This window comes from Lepidochelys kempii, chromosome 9, assembly GCF_965140285.1.
Source record: "Lepidochelys kempii isolate rLepKem1 chromosome 9, rLepKem1.hap1, whole genome shotgun sequence".
NCBI classification, from domain to species: domain Eukaryota; kingdom Metazoa; phylum Chordata; order Testudines; family Cheloniidae; genus Lepidochelys; species Lepidochelys kempii.
In genome coordinates, this window is record NC_136388.1 from 91,113,608 (window position 1) to 91,129,891 (window position 16,284).

A 16,284-nucleotide genomic window follows, 5' to 3' on the forward strand; every position below is an offset into this window, starting at 1 on the left:
CTGTGAAATAAAAACGATGACTGCTTCCTTAATGACAGCTAAGCTGACATACAATTCTCTGAGGACCTCTTATTTTGTACCTCCAGCTTTGTACACACAATTGTTCGTGGGCAAAAGGCACAGTATTCTACACTCTAATTGCTGATTTACAGGTGCACATGTACCATTTGCACATGCAAAACTGCAGAGCAGATGCAAGAAGCTGCACATGTAATCTGGGGCACCGACTGAGATGCTCATTTATAAATTCTGGCCCTAAATGTCTGACAGCAAAACAATACTCAAAGCAAAGCTCTGTGACTGTGTTCCTTCGTGAACAGCAGGGAAAAAGAGCCTCTTCATCCTTACCACAATTCCCTTCACAGAGGAACTCCCCATTCTCCACAGCCTGTCAGAGAAACAGTCCTGATGCAGGTAGTAGGAGGTACACACCGCTTCCAGCCTGTAGACAATTTCTTGTGTGTCTTAATAACAGTGGTACAGTCGCTCAATGGGACTCAAGCTACTCCCCCGGGAGCTTTGCCTGAGGAAGGCCTGCATGGCTGTGACCCCTGTTTTTGTAACTGAACAATATCACACTTGCACGGGAACCTTTCTCTCAGTCATGGGGTGGCACATTTTCAAAGCATGCAGCCATCACCACAGATTGGAATACAAATCTACCTACCGACTTCAATGGAAGCTGTGCATGTGGAATGATGGTAAGTGATAAGCCAAATTTAAAGCCCATTGAGTCCCCTGGAGAATGTGCCTCAGAGTACGCTCTCTTGCAGCTCTTACTAACTGTCTCTTAAATAATAAAACATTAATGATTTATAAGACCTGAGATTTAACTATGAGAGTTCTTAAAATCCAGGAGATATTTCAGAGACTCTCCAGTATGTATATGGCGTGTGGGAAAGGGTACAGTGTTAGAACTAAGGCTGGGGTAAGATTCTAAGGGGGGGTGAATGAGCACAGATCCATTAAGAAGTCAATTGGGAGTTGCCCATTTACACCACTTCAGAGTCTGGCCCCTTAGCCACCAATTTCCTTTATTTCATCTTTCAAATCCAAGGTTCTATTAATTTTTCTATTTTACTAAGTAAAATGTATGTTCAACCTGAACTATTTGATGTGTGTCTAGGACTTTAGGATGTGCATGTACCAGAGACAGAGACAGAAAAATATGTTCACTCACACTCCATAAGGCCGGAACCTTAGGTGACAGAAAGGTCTAAAAATTTCCCAAAACAAGGCAGAATCAACAAGCCTCATGAACGCATTCAAATTAAAACAGCTCTCAGGGTGTGGTTTATACCAGCATATAAAATTCTACCCACATATGCCTACTTATTAGGATACGATGCTCTTAAGGTTGTATTTCAAAATATCTAAACAGAAAAACTGGTTACTAATGGGCTTTTCTCCAAATATTTGATAGTCTCAAACAGGGAAGACAAGGATAAATTCACATTTTTACTAAAATTAGCTGACCCCAAACTGGTATGTCATTTCTTTTTAAAACCCTCCTCTAAATCCATTCTAAGTATACACTCAGTCTTGTTTGAACCAGCAATGGAAATTTACCACTGACACAGATGGAAGCAGATTCCAACCCAATAATTGTGTATCACAAACCTCCAAAACTAGAACAAGACTGTACAAGATTTATAGCACATTTAATGCCATGAGTACAACAGAACCACCACTAGGGGTGTCATATGCTAATTTTTACAGTTCATAAACAGCTATCTCCAAGTAACAACTATCTAAAGTTGTGATCAAAAAGGTTTGTAAGAAGTGTATGGATGCACTGACATCCATAAAGCATTCTGGTTATGAACAGCTTTAAATTTTTGATGGATCTGTGTCATGGCTAAGGACAGAAGTGGAACATAATATACTCAGCCAAATGTTGCTTCCAGGCTTTTTGGCTTGGTTGCCAAAAAGTGAGTAATGAAAACATTAAAAACAATTTCCAAGTTCTCACCGATAATAATTTTATGTAACTATGTATCATCACAGTGAGTCGAATCACACCACAAATATTTGGCTAACACATAAAAGAATGGAAAATGAAATAGATGGGCACACTGACGAACAGAAAGTGTTAAGCACATATTCCTACCTCACTACAAGGTGTGTACAAACAATGAACTCAGGTTTGGAGTTCCACTGATGGTACGTGATGTAATAGTGTGTTTGCAACCATATCCATTGCTGGCCTTTGGTCAAGAATCTGTAGTAACAGGACTTTCCTTTTCCAAATTGCATCACTGTTAAACGAAAAGAAACAATTTGGTTAATAAAACAGTTACATTCTGATTGTGACTGAGATTAGAAGAAGAGCTTTGTCCCGTCTAACAGCGCAAACATTGCTATCAATTCTTCCTCAACATTGCTTACATTTTCAACCAGGTGCTGAGTTTTAATCTGATTTGCGGTTATTAATTTAAAAAGAAAGTGCTCCAAGATTTGGGGTTCGTTTTTATAAATGGTCATAGCTGGCACAGGCAGAGATTCTGCTTTTTGCCAGCAAACAGTACATATAAATGACATCTACCGAACAGTACATTGGCACTTTATCAGTCTAGCTGCATGCATTTCAGACATTGCTGGCTTAAAGTCAGGAAGCTTATAATAGAAGAACCCTGATCTGAAAGTGGAAAGTCTGTTTAACTGCTAATTGAAATGTCCACAGATTAGACTGTATATGAACGGAACCAAGTCTTTCTTTGAGACCCAGTTGTGCCTAAAGTTAACCACTTACATCTCCCTTTTAAAATACCATTTAACAAGGGTTGTTTACTAAAATGTAATATTAATGACCAAGCTTTCAAAAGGGCTTCCCAAACTAAAGGCACAATTTTGCACCAGCAATTCACTCTGCCTACAACTGAGCTCTTTCAGGAGCTGATCCAAAGCCCGCTGAGCTCAATGGAAAGACTCCCATTGACTTCGAAGGGCTTTAGATGAGGCCCATAGAGAAGAATGGATGGTCTTGTGGTTAATGCATTGTATTGGGAGCCATGTCAGCTGGATTCACTTCCTAGCTCTCCTGCAGATTTCCTGAGTACCTTTCCTGAGTTTCCTGAGTCAAGTCATTTAATCGTCTTTTCCTCAGATTGCCCACGTGCCAGATGGGGATAACAACACTTCCTGTCCATGCTGGGGTAGCTGAGCAGATAACTTTTGTAGCACTTGTGAGGTGCTCAGAAAATATCGGGATGGGGAATATAAGTAACTAAGTAGGTAGATTAGATGCCTGAGTATCTGATTCCACCCACAGATCCAGTAGAGTTAGGTATCTAAATAGGCTGAACCATGGCCTTGCCCCCTGCACGACCCCTGAGGCCCTGCCCCCGCACCACCTCTTCTCCCCAAGGCCCGACCCCTTCTCCCCTCACCTCCCACCACCTATTCCCACAAGGCCCTGCCCTCACGCCACCCCTTCCCCACGAGTTCCCGCCTCCGCACTGCCTCTTCCCCTGAGGCCCCGCTCCTGCGTTGCCCCTCCCCCCCAAGACCCTGACCCCCACTCACTCCTCTCTGCCCCCTCCCTTCCATCACTCACCCTTATGGCTGGTAAAAAGCCCCTGACTGCAAGCACATGGTAACATAAGGACATTTGGAATTAATTTGCAAACTGGATACAATTAACTTAGGCTTGAATAGAGGCTGGGAGTGGATGGGTCATTACACAAAGTAAAACTATTTCCCCATGTTTATCTCAAACACCCCCCCCCCCCGCCCCCCGTTCCTCACACATTCTTGTCAACTGCTGGAAATGGCCCACCTTGATTATCACTACAAAAGGTCCCGTCCCCCGCCCCCCTGCTCTCCTGCTGGTAATAGCTCACCTTAAGTGATCACTCTCCTTACAGTGTGCATGGTAACACCCATTGTTTCATGTTCTCTGTGTATATAAATCTCCCCATTGTATTTTCCACTGAACGCATCCGATGAAGTGAGCTGTAGCTCACAAAAGCTCATGCTCAAATAAATCGGTTAGTCTCTAAGGTGCCACAAGTCCTCCTTTTCTTTTTGCGGATACAGACTAACACGGCTGCTACTCTGGAACCAGTTCCCCTGTTGTTTGTCTGGGTCTTTTGACAGCAAGAGGGAAGGGGAAAACGGGATGCAAAAACACAAGATAAGGCTGGGGGACCGAGAAGTACATGTAGCACCGGAAACTACTCTTAACTCACAATTGGAAACTGACTCAATTCCAAATTCTATAATTGCATCTACAGTCTTGGGGCAATAGTACTGGAAGGTGTCACCCACCTGCACACATACACTGCATTACATATACAACCATGGGTGCTCCAACACGCGCTGGCAGCCAGCTTCCCCCTCACTCCCCAGTGCCTCCTGCCCACCTGCTGCCCCGCTCCCCCTCCCTCCCAGCACCTACCGCCCGCCGCAATCAGCTGTGTCACAGCACGCTGGAGGCTCTGGGAGGGAAGGGGAGGAGTGGGGATGGGACACGCTGTGGGGAGGGGGCGGAACTGGGCAGGAAAGAGGTGGAGTGAGGGCGGGGGCTTGGGGGATGGGATGGGGAGGCAGGGCCTGGGGCAGAGCAGGGGCGGGAAGAGGAGGGACGGAGATGGAGGCTTGGGGGAAGGGGTCGGGGTGGAGCAGGAGGTTGAGCACCCACCCGGGCCTGGAGGAAGCCGGCACCTATGTATACAGCCTTTAATGCTAGTAACGTCAAAAATGCACCCTTTTGGACACTACAATGTGAGGCTCATGGCTGTCATGGAAGCTACAAGTGTTGTATATAGTGCTGCGTCTTGAAGAGAGCAGAAGCAGCTGAGACTGGGAATTGAGTGCTTAAGAAGGAACTTAAAACCTGAGTTTTCATCTAAGGTTCTATAGTGTGCATTCCCGTCATGGCTGGCTGTCCCCAATGGGGTAGCTGAGCATGCTCCCACCACCTGCACAAGCCAGCTGGAGAAGAGAGCTGGTTTATAGGGGTTCAGGTGCCTATAGGGTTCAGATGAAATGAAAAAAATATGGGGTCATAAAACAATAACAGAGAAGCTTTACAAACCCACACCAGGTAGTAAAACAACCCCATTTACCCAATCCCACCTCCCAGCCCCTCCTTAGAATAGCTCCAAGCTCCAGTGAGATCTGTAGTAACAGCAGCATGATATATTGTAGCGGGGAGCAAGCCAGCCATGGTATGGATAGTCCCTGAAGAATTTAAAAGCAAACCACTGGGTAGATAGCAGCAGGTTGAGTGCTCTTCCTAATCTGGCTAATGAGAACATTCAGCACACATTATTACCAGTAATGAAATGTAATCAGTAATACCAGACTGTGACATACATGGCAATTTCCTGAAATGTCCTGGACAAACCTTACTGAATTCAGTTTATGTATTTTAGGAGTTCATTGCATGATTAATGTAAACCCTTGAGCATCAAAGGACTCTTTTAAACAATGGGTCAGACAAGAAGGAATGTTTGGGATAAAAGAAGTTGCGTGGGATTTCCCAGGAAATATTTGGGAGGAAGGAAATGCAAATTTATACCTCTGGACCCAACCTTTTGAAGCTATGCCCTGAGGAGAAATCCATTGTCTATCAAGTACTTGCTCCCAGATCAAAGACCGAGGCTGGATAAAGGGTTCCTGTGTGTTCTTATTCTGAACAAAAGGTATCATGAATGTGTAACCACAGAAAACCACCTATGTGGTATTTGAAGGACTAACCCCCTGTCAGAGCCCTTGGTAGTAGAGTTGGGGTGATCTCTGGTAAGCTTATTAGCATGCGTGTAGCTTCTTTTACTGCTTTGAATGTTTTCTCTGTACTGCTTTTACCTTAAGAATAAATGTGCTTGCTTACAAAGGGCTGTGTGGTAACTTAACTGTTGGCAATTATGCTGTTTACAGCCTCTGAGGAGAAGGCAAAGGAGGCCTGTTTAGGCAGTCGGACTTGGTGGGGAATTCACAGAGCTGTGCAGCTTGGAAATACCCCAGTCGGGAGGGAGACAGATTTGTGTCTCCACCCATCAGAGGTGAGAGCTGGGAAACCAGAAGCCTAAGTGGGTGCCTTTGCTGGACCAGAGGGGGAATACAGGTGCAGTTGCCCTGAAGCGTGACACAAGGGCTATGGCAACTTGACTGCAGAGCTCCATTTGATTCTTGTTACCTTATTGCCCCAATAATGGCATTCACACATGGCACATTCGCATACACACTGGGCCTGATTGTTCCCCAGAGTTATCAGTGCAGGGTTGATCTTCTTGTGCAGGATATGGAGTGGGGCAGCATCTGTCCCTGCCTATTCGGCACCAACCCTCTAATCCCCAACCCCAGAGGGTCCTCTGTGGGGTCAGAGATCTGAAACGGGGTGGGAATGAGCACCCACAGGGTATCCAGCCAGAAGCTGCCCACATCTTGCCAATGACACCATATCACCTGGAAGCTAGCTAATTGCTCCAGAGTTAGTGCAGACACAGAGCTTCTGCCCAGATGACAATGGGCAGCTGCAGATCCCCTGGGGTCCACATAACCTCAGAACTGTCCCTGCGATATAGGACGGTGACACACCATTGAGCAGTTCTGATTCTATCCAGCAGAGGGCAGGGGTTGCACATACACCCTCATCAGTTCCTTATTGTACAACTATACCTAGCAGGGGTGGCCAAACTTACTGACCTTCGGAGCCACATACAACGATCTTCAGACGTTCGAGAGCTGGGGTGCACCTGCCGGGGCTCAGAACTTAAGCCCCACTCCTGCTGAAGGCCTGAGCCCTGGCAGCCGTGCCCGATGGGGCTGAAGCCCCGAGACCCCCTCCCCACTGGGCAGAAGCCAGAGATGATGCATGGGGGGAGAGGGGAACATGGGGTCACACACCCCCTGAGATTTTTGCCAGAGGGTTTGCTGGCCCTGCTAGGTCACATGGTGCCACTGGGTCTCTTTCCTGCATGGCAGCTGCTGGCGTGGGCACGCTGGGAGCTGCGGCCATGGGGAGAGGCAGCAGCAAACAGCTGGGAGTAGCAGCCCCTTCCTGCAGTTCCCAGCTATTTGCGGCTGCTTCTCCAAGGGGAGCTAACACCTGGGAGCTGCAGGGACGGGCTGCTGAGGGGGAAGCGTGCCTGGTGGGGCATGACTCAAGCTTTTTGGGGGGGGGGAACCTTTAAATTGTGCCCCTCCCCTCAGCAGGCATCAGTCATCTGTGGCAGAAGCCCCTTGCCCCATCAGTCTGCCGCAGGGCAGAAGCCACGAATTTCCCCCCACCTCAGTCTGATAAGTGGAGAAGGGAGGACATGGGGGCAGGGGGCGCGCTCTGGGAGCCACACTTCAACCGTAAAAGAGCCACATGCGGCTCACAAGCCGCAGTTTGGCCACCCCTGCCCTATAGAATTAGTTCTTTTGCACTTTTGATAAAACTACTCCTTCCTCTCGGATTGATTTGAGAGAGAGATTGACTGACAGATACCACCCGTTTTAGCCAACAGGGAATCTGTGCACAATATTTCTTGAGAAACCATCTCAGTATGTTAGAAACATTTTACAAATAGTAAGTAATTAAGTATCACAACAACTTAATGAGGTGGCACTATTATGCTTATTTTACAGATGGGTAATCTAGGCACAAAGAACTTAATTATAACCTGCTTCAGAACTTAATTATAAGCTGTTTTCCAGAGGTGCTAAGTATGCATGGTTCCACTGAGGACAATGGGAATGGAGAGTGCTCAGCAGCTGTGACAATCAGCAAAAACCCAAGAATCAAGGTTGTTCGCACAGCAACACAACAGCAGAGTCAGGAAAGGAGGACAAGAGCTCTGGCTCTCAGTTTTGCAGTAACCATATGCTAGGGCAACTGACTTCCAGCACCCAAACACAACAGATATCTGCCAGTTTGGCAAGTTCTCACTGATAAAACTTGCCCTGATAAAATAACAGAGTCCTAGGGATTCATCTTTCCTAGTTAGGCATGAACTAAGCCATATTTTACAGGAATAGGAAAGAATTTCCCTAATAAACATAAAAAGAAAAGGAGTACTTGTGGCATCTTAGAGACTAACAAATTTATTTGAGCATAAGCTTTCGTGAGCTACTGTTCACACAAGTGTCATAAGTGCATGTTGTCAGTTCCCTGCAAGCAATGAGAAAGGAACTTACAGTGTTCATGGCACCTAGCGAGAAGCTCCAGGTCATCAGCGTGGTAATAATCATAACCTGACGTTCCCAGAACCTCAAAGGGTAAATACCCTATAATAGGCGGGGCCCTAGAATAAACGCAAAGAGAAAGACGTAAATACAAAACCTGATGGGATGACCATTTGGTAGATCTTTAGCAAACTAAAAACCAAATATCTCCTTGCCAGAAAGCTGGAAGTGATATTGATTTCTTTGTATCTGAGTGAGAAATAAAGATAAATATGTCAAAACTGAGTAAATGAGAAGGTATCTGTTTATTGTTTCCTTGTCTATTCATTATTCATTATGTGGGTGTATGGAAAAGCACGTATGTATGCAAGTGACTCATTCATTAATCATGTTTGTTAGCTTAAGAAATGCTATGGATGTTCGTGTGCATAATACACTGGAGACTGTGTAAAATTATCCAGTAGGCAGGGTGCAAATGTCATCTGGGGAAGAACTGTAGAAGAAACAGTAAGGGCTTGTCTACATGAACACTCAGTATGTGGCAAACTGGGGCATAAATCTACCCCGCAGCAGCCTGCCGCACATTAACTGTCCGTGTGGATCCTGCTGACATGCAATCCAAGTCCCATAGTGTGCTTTGATCTACACTGCTTTGCAATGAGCGTAGATTAAACGCACTAGGGAACTTTTAGTGCCCAGCAGCATGGTCCCCATGGACACTCAGTGCGCAGAAGACTAGCATGGGGCAGATTCACACCCCAGCTTGCCACAATCTAAGTGTTCATGTAGACAAGCCCTAAGCAGGACTCTCCGGTGGATGTAGGGACACGCTTGGTTATAAGAGAAGTAATCTATTCCCGTGGCATGGCTTGGGGAACTGAAACCAGCAAAATGATTTCTGTGCATTCTATAGAATAAAGATTTTTCTTCTGAACAGATGTAGAGCTGGTTTCCAGGACTCTGATGTCTACGGCAGATGAACAGGGAACAGAGGAGGAAACAAAATGAGGACCAGGTTTAAGCTTCCAATTCCAATTCAGCGTTTAGAAATCCAATACTAAATTACATCTTTTCAAGCTGAAAATGAGAACTTTTTTAAAAGGTGCAGTTACAATAGTGAAGTGGTAAATGAACCGCACTAGAACAAGGCCATGGTAACACCTGGGAAATAATTCTCATCGCACAACACTGCGAGTCAGGACCAAAGATATAATTAATTATTACACCTATTGCACATAAGAACAGGCCTAATTCTGCCCTCGGCTGCATATGTGCAACTCCCAGTACTTCAATGGGAACACTGTGTCTGCTTTGGAAGTCATAATTTGGCTGTATTCTGTTTATTTGGCTTCTTACCCTTCCCTTTGCTTTACTGTGCATTTGACTTGGCTGCTGGGTGTGATAACACTATGACAAGCAGCATTTTCAGTTCACTCCTCTAGAGTAAACACGGCAATATATTCCCAAAATAGTTAATGTTTTAAAATTAAACGTCATAGGAACAGGCTGAAGGCATAAAAAGAGAGGACCATTCTCCTCTATGCTGGTGTGTCTTAGTACCATTCTGCGGAAGGCCAGTGCCAACAGGTGACCTTAAAATAGGCTTGAAATATGGGCCCGAAATAACAAAATGTATTCAGCTGGGAAAAATGCAAGCTAATCTGCTGCAGGGGGAGGCGGAATAATCCAAACCAGAGATTCTGGATTTAAAAGGAGGGAGAATCCTGGGAACCAGTAATGTCCGCAGGGAGAGTGGACAGCGCTCTGTCAATAGGAGTTTGCAGTGCAAGCGGACACGAAAAAGGCATGTGTGAATTGGGGCTGTATGCCCAGCATCACGGAGCCAAGAGGTAAACCCTCTCTGTGGGCCTGATCCAAGCCCACTGAAAGATTCCCATTGACACGCATGGCACTGGATTGGGCTCTCTCTAGAGTCAGACATTCTAAGGTCAGATGAGACCTGTAAGACCACCTAGTGTGACCCTCTGCAAAACACTTGCCATGGTACAGTAATTTCTGCACCAAACCCATAACTTCTCCTTGAGCTATAACGTAACTTTTAGAAAAAGATCCAGTCCTGGTCGATATATGATACAGCTCCAGTGCCATCTGCATTCATTTCTGGACACCACATGGTCAAACAGATTTAGAAAGAGTTCAGAGAACAGAAACAAACCTAACTAAGCTTTATGAGAAAAGATTACAACTGCTACATACGTGTAGACTGGCTAAGTGACGACTAAAAGATGAGGAAGCCAGGTGGGCATGCAACATGGTAACTGTCTACATCCGAAAGGCAAAAATGTCAAGGAAGGAATAGAATCACTGAGGATGCTGTTACTAACAGGGGACTATCAGTAGGAGCAATGGGAAGAAATTAAGAAAGGGGAAACGTAGAGTGACTATCAGGAAAAACATCTTGAGAGTGAGTTTTGTTACTCTGTGGACGTAAGGATGGCAAAGGACTAGGAAGTGTTCTAGAAAGCAAACCAGTCCTGGAAAGGGAATAGCCAGAATAACTTCATAGATCTTTGTCATCTGCTATGGTTCTAAGCTAGAACATTCATAAAGAGATACAAACACTCACGTGGATAGCAGAGCAAGCCACACAATAGCACAGCACAGCTACATTCTTAATGGGTCCAATCCTGTTCACACTGAAATCAATGGCAAACCTCACACTGGCCTTCATGACAGCGGGTTGCAGCCCATTATAGGGGGACACTCCCAAGGCAGAAGTAGAATATGGCGCTAGTTGGGATTTTACTGTTTCAGTTTTTAAAGTTTGGGTTTTTTTAACATGTTAACGAAATAGACGAAATAATGAAACAGAAAATGAGTAAAGGCCACAGTTTTCTCTCAGCTCCTCCCAGTGAACAGTTGCACTGGCACAAGGGAGGATAGATTTGGCCCCAAGAGATAAATAGCACCTGCTGATGAGACAGCAAACAAAATGCAGCTGCCACCTTTAAGCAACGTTAGAGCTTTCTGATCGGGGGTGAATATAACACTGGGGTTGTCAGGAGTGGGGATTGAACCTGGTATCTCTGGATCTGAATGCATGAGCCTCTACTGCCTGAGCTAAATGCCATCAACCACTAGACCAGTGGTTCCCAAACTGGGGTTTGCAGAACATTACAGGGGATTTGCCAGAAAAATGTCACTCATGGCAGCCAGAGGACCCCGGGCATTGGAGGTAGGAGGTGGGACCCGGTTGCAGAGAAGACAGCCCGAGCCCCAGGGAGAGCGGGGCCGAGCAGTTGGGGCTGGCAGCCCGAACCCTGCCCCATCAGCGGGGGAGCTGGCCACCCGAACCCCAGCGCTCCACGCGGGGCTGGCAGCCCGAGCCCCAGGGAGAGCGGGGCTGGGCATTTGGAGCTGGCAGCCCGAGCCCCGGCAGTCAGCGGGACCTGCAGCCTGAGCTCAGTGGAGCTCAGTTGACTGGGGTGGTCAACGGGGTCCAGCAGCAGGAGCCTCACGGAGTGTGGAGGAAATTTAAATCCCTGGAAATATTCATTTTTAGGAGGGGGTTCATGAGATTTCACAATTTAGTGAAAGGGGTTCGTGGGCTGTTAAAGTTTGGGAACCACTGCACTAGATTCAGACCATACCAAATGCACCAAATGCACATCCACATGACACAAGTAAACCAGGCCAGAGTAGAGCTAGATTCTCCCCCGTTTTAGGGACAATTTGCACTACTCCATCCACACTGAGTGGTTCTAAGTACAGCATAGCCAGCCATGGGAGGATCACCTAGGGCTGTCACAATTTATACACTCCCTGCACCTGCAAAAGGAGGTTGGCTGGGGTAAAGGAGGGGTGGCCAAAGACCCTTACACCCAAATGCCATAACGGTCTCCTGTGGCCATTAGGAGGCAGCACAAGCTCTCATCACGGGTTTTCAGCACTTCTGAAAACCTGCTCCTACATCATTAATTATCTGTGGGAAGCAAATGTCAGCGTTCTCTGATTGTGAGTTCTTTGGGACAGCTGGGGAAAGTGCCTAGGGGACCCTACAATAATAGAAACAAGAGAGTCATATTTACCCAAAATATCTTTTACAGAGCATTGTGCTCCTTTTCTTTATCTGACCCAGATTTCTATTAAATGTGACAGAACGTGTATTTATTAAACTGGCTTTTATTTCTGTCTGTCTATGCCACCAAGCCAATGTCTTTTGGGCCTGAAATAACATACTGATCTTCATGACAATAATTCTTTCAGAGGAACGTCAGACAAACATTTTAAGCAGCTCAGGAAAGTGCAATGCTTTCCGATTTGTCATCATAATTTAGAGGAACTGATTCTTTAATTGAGAATGTAACCACAAAATGCTTCTAACCTGGGATTGGAGAAGGAGTCGGCATGTTGGCTGAGCAATCTGAAAGTTTTTAGCTAGCTTAGTCACTGCTAAGGAAGTCTGCAATTCCCTGTGCTAAAGGAACTGTTCCAGTTTTCTGAGTAGGAGATCAGTGACTGCATGCAGTGTGAAAGGCTAAAGGGATGGACTTCAAGTTATCACTGAAGTGCAGGGATTGCAGGAGAAGATCCTTTAACAATACTGTAATTAGAGCAACAAACGATGGAGGAGGGAGTAGAATATGGAACAGAAACAGACCAATACAAAAGCATCCGGTTTGTTTTTTCCCTTAAATGATGTCTCTATGTAATTTTAGGCTCCAGATGTTTCTAGTTGGTCGATGTTTATATAGCTCAGCAGAACTGTCCTAACCTGCTTCTGCGCTCCATCGCAGACGCTAGGTCTGAGCGAACGAGGCCCTGGTTCTGATTAGAGCTCAGCACCAGCTACACCTATGGCCTCAGCACCTTTCAGGATCAGCCCCGCAAAAGTGGAAAATAATCCTTGAGAAATAGCTGACAATATTCTATGAAAGAATCGCGGTGCCCCTACTATTCTATTAAATTGTGCATTGAACCAATGACTGAACGAGTGAAAGCACACTCCTGGCTCCATGTTCACTGCTTACATCAGGCACTGCAATACACTCCAGCTAAACGCCTATGTTAGCTTAATTTACGCTCAGGAACAATGGTTTCCTCACAGGGGATATCACCAGGACTGAAATAGAAAAATTCCTCTCTGAGTCACATCCCAGATTCATCACAAGGCACTTGGATATATTTCACTAAAGCTCTTAGGCCGGCTCCTGGTAGCTTTCTTCACAGAAGTTGCTGGGTGCTCAGCCCCTTGAGAACCAGTCGCTGCTTTAGATATCTCAGTATTGACTTAGCCTAACTTTAGACATCCACTTTTAAAAATTTAGGCTACTGCATATACCAATTTCAATTCTTATAAAGTTACATTAATTAGACCTCGACAGCATGAGTAACATGCAAACAAAACTGCAGCAGAAGTGGTTTCTCATCAGTACCTCAAGACAGGATTTCCAGTGTAGTTACTCTGATTAATATATTAATTTCATTTTCATTTCTTGCAATATCTCCCCTCTCTCTCTGAATGTACAGGGTGGTATTTGGGTTTCTTTAGAAAATAAGCCTTCAGCAAAGGAATTTTATTTCTCAGCCTGGTCTTTCCAGTGGTAAGTACATGGCTAGAGTCTGCGCTCTCCGGGGATAGTACTATTGTGCATTATGGAAGAAGGGAACGTGTGTAATACTGTTAGGTATTCATGCACACACACAAATAAGCAAGAGTACAAAGGCTTTATGCTTTTTTTGAAGGACACTTGCCCTTTTATAATTAAAAAAGTTTTACCAAGTGATCTCCAGTCTATTTCACTCCCCAGTAGTATCTTATCTCCATTCAGTCAAAATAAATCAATAATTACAACTATCCATTCTTTTAATTTGTTTCTTTTTTAAAAAAAACTTTAATTCTATATCAAGATGCAAATCAACAGGGCAAAGAACAGAGTCAGATTCTCAGCTGCTGCCAACTGAAATCAATGGAGTTCTGCCTATTTACACTAGCGGAGAATATGGCCCACGTGGTTCTATGTTAATAACTTATTTAGTACCACAATGAACCTGGACATTTTTATATGTGCTATATTTCCAGCTCACATTAATGGAAGACGAACACAGTTTCTTACTGCCCTTAAATATGAAAGAGAGCAAAGCTTTTAAGAAGGCGTGAAGTGTAGGCTTTGATCAGTGTCACCTTAGTGTTCTCATTTAATGTGAAATATTCTGCTTGGGGGCTCAGACAACATTTGCTGGACAGTTTTCCTTTTCTAAACCATGGTTTGTATATTCTCCAATCACCACATGTTGTATTTATATCTGAAAAACAATCCTCTCACCTGTGGTCCAAGAATAAGAACTTCCACTCCAAACTGTGTCTCGATGTGAATTCTTCACATGGCTCTTCAATGTTGCACACCTCCTGCAGAACAGTGGGTGCATTTTAATATTTCACTCTTAGGAAAATGGCTTGTGTGACAACACAGCTTTATAACACGTACAAGGACTCTTTGGAGAATAAACTGACTTATTCTTCCGCCAACCAAGTGGTGTCTCCTCTGGGGCTGAGGTGAGTTCAACTATGTCTCTTGGGGAAGGCATTCTTCACACCCCTGAGTGACACAGCCAGGTCAACCTAACATTCAGTGTACACCAGCCTTTAGATGAGAGTTGTCTGAGTAAGGATGGCAATGTCAAAGTCCAGCAGATTGTAAGCTCCTTGGGGCAGGGACTGTCTGTTTGCTCTGTGTTTGACAGCACCTTGCACAATGGGGTCCTGATTCATGACTAGGACTCCTACGTGCTATTTTAATACAAATAAACAAATAATAATAAACCAATGGTGCAGGTTATTTCTTTGCTAACTACCACTCTGGCAGTTAATGGGCCACAACTGAATTTTATTATCTTTATTACAGTATATACATAGTGCCCTTCTGTGGATAAACAGCGGGTTAAAAAATTATGGTTCCCATGGTCAGAAAAGAGCAGGCAGTATTCTTACACAGTCGGTGAGTTTGGCAAGTTTCTTTTGGAGATACAGCTTTTCCCGGGGTTCAGCTGGAAACCGTGTTTCCTTGTAACTTCTTGAACATATGGCTTAAGGAGGACCCTCTCGTGCTATCATCGATGGTTCTTCTCAAATGCAAGTCCGCACTCGCTGGGCAATGCAATAATGCGCAGAGAGCCTCTTTTGTTCTCCGCTATTCTTAAGCAAACTATAGACACTAACTCCCATCCCCAGCCCTCATCCACAGGTCCTCAGCTCTGAATAATTCACTGTCCAGCTCTCAAAGTGCAGGATTTAAGGCCCCTTTGCAAGATTTCTCCTTTAGGAATGAGCAGACTTGAATATCCATTCACTTCGCTTGTGGTGAAAGCATCATTTTTTTAAAATAGATTATAGATCCCTGGTGTGAAAAGGGAAACATGGCCCGAGGGCTCTCACCTTTAAAAACTGCGGCGTAACAAGACGAACAGTTGCTACAAGGCAAATCTGCTCTTCTGTGGCTGACCTGAATACTCTTGCGATAGCTGATTCAAAGCCATTGCAGGAGGGTGTAGGCACTAGACAAACACAACAAAACACAAGCCAAATCAGCATTTCAAGAAGAAAATGTCAAGGCAGATACAGTAACCAACAAAACCGAACAATTTAGCTCCTTCTACGCACAGCTCAGAGCCAATCAGAGACATGCCCCCCTAAAACTTGTTCAAATGATGATCATTTAAGACTTATTTGGTGGATTCTTTGTCCATATCTAGACTCTCGGCTCAAACATCGGAAAGGTTACACAGGTGCAACTACTAATCCTCGGCTTTGCAGAAAACCTGTTTGTAACAGCTTCAGCTCAACTGAAGTGTATGCGCTTAAGCCTGCCAGCTGAAAGCACCTTAAGAAGGCAAGAAGCACTGCAAGGTTCATTAAAACAAAGACAGTGAAATTCAGCTGTTGGTTTCTTGTTTATTACTTTCGTTACATTTTGTTTATGCTTTTTCAACTATCTACCTTAGGTGGAAAATCTCTTTAGCATTCCTACTAGGGAAAAAGATCTTTGTTCGTTGTAGATCTCAGCTCGAATTACCATGACAGACCAAAACAGCAGAAAACATGAATCTTAGTTTACTTGCAAACAATTCACTAGTGGATTAGCCAAATTCTCTTCTCCTAGCTGCACTACATGTATGATATTGATCCAGAGGATCATATTCTGCATTTGT

At 44.8% G+C, this 16,284-nt stretch overlaps 1 protein-coding gene across 4 annotated transcripts in view; it reads right to left on the reverse strand.

Moving 5' to 3' along the window:
• PASD1 (PAS domain containing repressor 1) overlaps positions 1–16,284 on the reverse strand; it is an 86,323-nt gene that overhangs the window by 25,127 nt on the left and 44,912 nt on the right. For all 4 annotated transcript variants that reach the window (XR_012160615.1, XR_012160614.1, XM_073358342.1 and 1 more), the window contains 4 exons: positions 15,512–15,630; positions 14,403–14,485; positions 8,128–8,234; positions 2,111–2,258 (listed from right to left, as the gene is read on the reverse strand). Coding sequence is in view for 2 of the 4 variants with exons in the window: in XM_073358342.1 (XP_073214443.1) it covers positions 2,111–2,258; positions 8,128–8,234; positions 14,403–14,485; positions 15,512–15,630 (457 nt within the window). In the remaining 2 variants the exon portion in view is untranslated. The remainder of the gene's footprint in view (positions 1–2,110; positions 2,259–8,127; positions 8,235–14,402; positions 14,486–15,511; positions 15,631–16,284) is intronic.